Raw genomic sequence first — 4,340 nt, 5'->3', positions numbered from 1 at the left:
TTTTTTTTTTTTTTTTTTGCAGTCTTTGGCCTGGGCTGGGTTTGAACCCGCCACCTTCCATATATGCAGTTGGTGCCCTACTCTTTTGAGCCACAGGCTCCGCCGCAATATCATGATTTTTTTAAGACTAAGTAGACATTAGTACGGACTTGAAATAGTATTCTGTTTGCCTTAGTGGGTCCATTAACCCACTGAATCAAGTATTCATAACTTGATTATAAAAACCCTTGAGAAAAATGGCCACTGTTACGGTCATTTGAAGACTGTTATGTCTTCTGTTGCAGTTAGCATACTGTTACTTGGCTTTTTTTTTTTTTTTGTGACGGAATCTTACTATGTCACCTTGGGTAGAGTGCCATGGCTCACAGTTCACAGCAACCTCAAACTCTTGAGCTTAAGTGATTCTCTTGCCCCAGCCTCCCAAATAGCTGGGACTACAGGCACCCACCACAACGCCCTTTTTTTTGGTTGCAGTTGTCATTGTTGTTTGGCAGGCATGGGCTGAATTCAAACCCATCAGCTCTGGTGTATGTGGCTGACACTGAGCTACAGGCGCTGAGCCTGTTACTAGGCTTTTAATAAATGGGAAAACAGAATCATACATATTTATATATTTGAATATTAATTAGATCATTACCTTAATGTAATAAAAACATAGGCTTTGAACACCATCAAATTATCTTTTTTTGGTAAATTTTTCAGAGATGTTAAATTAGAAGATACCTACTTTGACAGAGATGTGGAAAAGGCATTTATGAAGGCAAGTTCTGAACTCTTTAATCAGAAAACAAAGGCATCTTTGCTTGTGTCAAATCAAAATGGAAATATGTATACATCTTCAGTATATGGTTCCCTTGCTTCTGTTCTAGCACAGTAAGTATGAATTTTATCTACTTAACTTCCCTCCTTTGAGTAAGTTAGATTTCTAAGACCAAATCTCATGTCAGGCATATGGTTGGTAGGTCACAATGCTTGTCTTCAGGCTTTTTACTCTATTATTCATTGACTTGACGGATATATGGGTCGAGGCTACAGTTCTTCCAGAAGTATTTGTTAATTTCATATTGGCTTTCCCGGCTCCTATTTTCATGGTTTTATTATCATTTTTTTGGAGACAGAGTCTCACTTTCTTGCCCCAGTAGAGCACTGGGGTGTCACAGGTCACAGCAACCTCAAACTCTTGAGCTTAAGCTTTTGCCTCAGCCTCCCAAGTAGCTGGGACTATAGTTGCCCGGCACAATGCCCAGTCCTTTTTTTTTTTTTTTTTAAGAGACGGGATAGGGTGGGGGTTTTCACTCTTGCTTAGGCTGGTTTCGAACTCGTGAGCTAAAGTGATCCACCTGCCTTAGCCTCCCAGAGTGCTGGGATCACAGGCATGAGCCACCATGCCCAACCTTGGTTTTATTATTCTTAATCTACAGTTCAACCATAAATCCCTGGGTGATGAACAAGTATATTCTGTGAGGGGGAGAGGAGAGAAAAGAAAGGGGAAAGGGGAGGAGGGAGGGTGATTGGCAATTTCTTACCTAATGTGCATAATGTCAGGATATTCAGCATACTCCCTGGGGCTCAAAACAACTTGAATTTTACCATAGAAATCAAAACAATGTAACTTAAACATTTGTGCCTTTATATTAATCTCAAATTAAAAAAAAGAAAAAGGGAAAAAAAATCCCTGGTTGATGAAGGAACTTATATTGTGGTATAATAACTTTCATAATCCCCATCATTCCCCAAAAGATAAAAACTCTTATTTTCAGTGAGCTTACTATAATATTACAACTTTAAATTGGATCTCTATTTTAACCTATAGTTTAAATTTTTATTCTTACTTGTATGGCTTCCTATATAGTGTAGCTTTAGATCAGTTCAGCTTCCTAATTATTTTTACACCCTACACAGGTACTCCCCTCAGCAACTGGCCGGGAAGAGGATTGGAGTGTTCTCTTATGGTTCTGGCTTGGCTGCCACCCTGTACTCTCTTATAGTTACACAAGATGCCACACCAGGTAAGTGCTAAGTCTTTCAACAAGAAGGTATGGAGAACCTACTGTGATGATGTTACTTTAATGAGCTTCTCAAGTGAATATTTCAATCCCATAAATCATTACATTTTAATTATCATTACTTCTAAAATAGCAGGGGGTCCACCTGCCACTGGCCATGTGCTGATGTTCTGAGGTCTTTTCTTTTTTGGCTTTTCTGTGGTATCAGATACCATGAAAAGTATGAATGGACCTTTTTTTTTTTTTTAGCCAATCAACTTCTGTTAGTGTTTCTATATTTAATGTGTGGACTAAGACAACTCTTGACTCTTCCAGTTTGCAGCAGAGAAAACAAAAATTGGACACTCCTGCTATACAGTAAAAGTCTGCCCTAATAGGATAAAGAGTAGGATTCAGTTATTAATTTGTTTCTTTTTTTTGAGATGAGTATCTCACTCTATACCCCCGGGTAGAGTACTGTGGTATCATAGTTCCCAGTAACCTCAAATTCCTGGGTTCTAGCAATCCTCTTGCCTCAGCCTCCCCATTAGCTAGAACTACAAGCACCTGCCACAGCACCCAGCTAGTTTTTCTACTTTTAGTAGAGAAGGGGTTTTGCTCTTGTTCAGACTGGTCTTAAACTCCTGAACTCATGCAATCTACCTGCTTCAGCCTCCTAGAGTGCTTGGATTACAGTGCTAGGAGTGAGCCACTGCACCCAGCCAAGTTATCAAATTTTTATACATTTATAGTCTTGCCTATATTTAAAGAAACTTTTGTGCCTTTTCTGAGCAAGAGGGAACAAAAACGTAGAGAAAAACTGATGAAAACTTTGCTTTTTTTTTGAGACAGAGTCTCATTATGTCACCCTCGGTAGAGTGCTGTGGCATCATAGCTCACAGCAACGTCAAACTCGGGCTTAAGCGATTCTGTTACCCCAGCCTCCCAAGTAGCTGGGACTATATGCACCTGCTACAATGCCCAGCTGTTTTTTTTGTTATAATTGTCATTGTTGTTTGCCAGGCCCAGGCTAGGTTCAAACCCGCCAGCTCTGGTGTATGTGGCCAGTGCCTTAGCCTATAGTTTCAAATTCTATCTCCTAACTTGTCTACTGGCTAGTAACAAAAAAAAATGTCTAGTCAGAAATCATAGGAAGTTTGTTAAATAGATACCAGTTTTAGATACTATTTTTTAACTAAAGAATAGCTGGTAGATCTAAAAGAAATGAAAGGTTGTTTTGTTTTGTTTTGTTTTCATTTGGCAACATTTTTATTTAGGCTTCTTTTGGATGTGCAATTTTGTTCAGTTTTTTAATGTTGGAATTATTTACTATTTTAGGTTCTGCTCTTGATAAGATAACAGCAAGTTTGTGTGATCTTAAATCAAGGCTGGACTCAAGAACTTGTGTGGCACCAGACATCTTTGCTGAAACCATGAAGCTCAGAGAAGACACCCATCATTTGGGTAAAAATATTAAATTGTGTTTACGTAAAGCCAAAAGTTTATCAGAGGGCTGTAGTAACATTAAAAATGTTACTTTATTCAGTACTAATCTGATGCCAGTGAACATGTGGGGAATATATGAAACTTTAGTTTTATTGCCAGATAAGTTGTATGTAATAACTAATTTCGGATATTCTCTGCTTTTCCTTTAGTCAACTATATTCCCCAGGGTTCTATAGATTCACTCTTTGAAGGAACATGGTACCTAGTTAGAGTGGATGAAAAGCACAGAAGAACTTACGCTCGGCGCCCATCTCCAAATGATGACACTTTGGACGAAGGAGTGGGACTTGTGCATTCAAACACAGCGACTGAGGTGAATAAGGCTCACTGTGTTCATCTTACTCTTTGGCAGTGTAGAAAGTTTCCATCCCCAGAGCTCAGGGTTAGGAGACCTAAGTGATATTTATTTAGCAACTCAAAGGAATGTCAGTAAGGCAGAGAAATTCAGAGAAAGGGCTCTGGGATTAGATTTCGGCTGCCCCATTGTCAGTTATATAAAGTATTTCTTTGCACTTGAAGTACTAGCATTTAAAAAGTAAACAGTAAATACTAGATTTTATTAGTAAAGATCAGAATTTATAGAAAGACTGATAAGAGGGAAGGCTCATTTGTGGTGTGTGTCTTGGTGAGAGATGGAGTACAGGTAGGGTGTTGAGCCCCTCACTTCTTATCTCAGACCATGGTCAAAATCTGTTAAGGTTATTAAGTGTGAGGCTCAGCACCTGTGGCTCAACCGGCTAAGGTGCCAGCCACATACACCTGAGCTGGCGGCTTCGAATCCAGCCCGGACCCACCAAACAACAATGATGGCTGCAACCAAAAAATAGCCGGGCATTGTGGCAGGTGCCT

At 39.4% G+C, this 4,340-nt stretch overlaps 1 protein-coding gene across 3 annotated transcripts in view; it reads left to right on the top strand.

Moving 5' to 3' along the window:
- HMGCS1 (3-hydroxy-3-methylglutaryl-CoA synthase 1) overlaps window positions 1-4,340 on the top strand; it is a 26,035-nt gene that overhangs the window by 17,366 nt on the left and 4,329 nt on the right. For all 3 annotated transcript variants that reach the window (XM_012807109.2, XM_003792962.3, XM_023515017.1), the window contains 4 exons: window positions 703-873; window positions 1,903-2,009; window positions 3,324-3,449; window positions 3,641-3,804. In XM_012807109.2, coding sequence (XP_012662563.1) covers window positions 703-873; window positions 1,903-2,009; window positions 3,324-3,449; window positions 3,641-3,804 — 568 coding nt within the window. The remainder of the gene's footprint in view (window positions 1-702; window positions 874-1,902; window positions 2,010-3,323; window positions 3,450-3,640; window positions 3,805-4,340) is intronic.

Source organism: Otolemur garnettii, unplaced genomic scaffold, assembly GCF_000181295.1.
Source record: "Otolemur garnettii isolate 467f Iridium unplaced genomic scaffold, OtoGar3 scaffold00063, whole genome shotgun sequence".
Taxonomy (NCBI): Eukaryota; Metazoa; Chordata; class Mammalia; order Primates; family Galagidae; genus Otolemur; species Otolemur garnettii.
The sequence above is the reverse complement of the archived record's forward strand: the minus strand, read 5'-3'. Positions and strand labels throughout refer to the sequence as shown.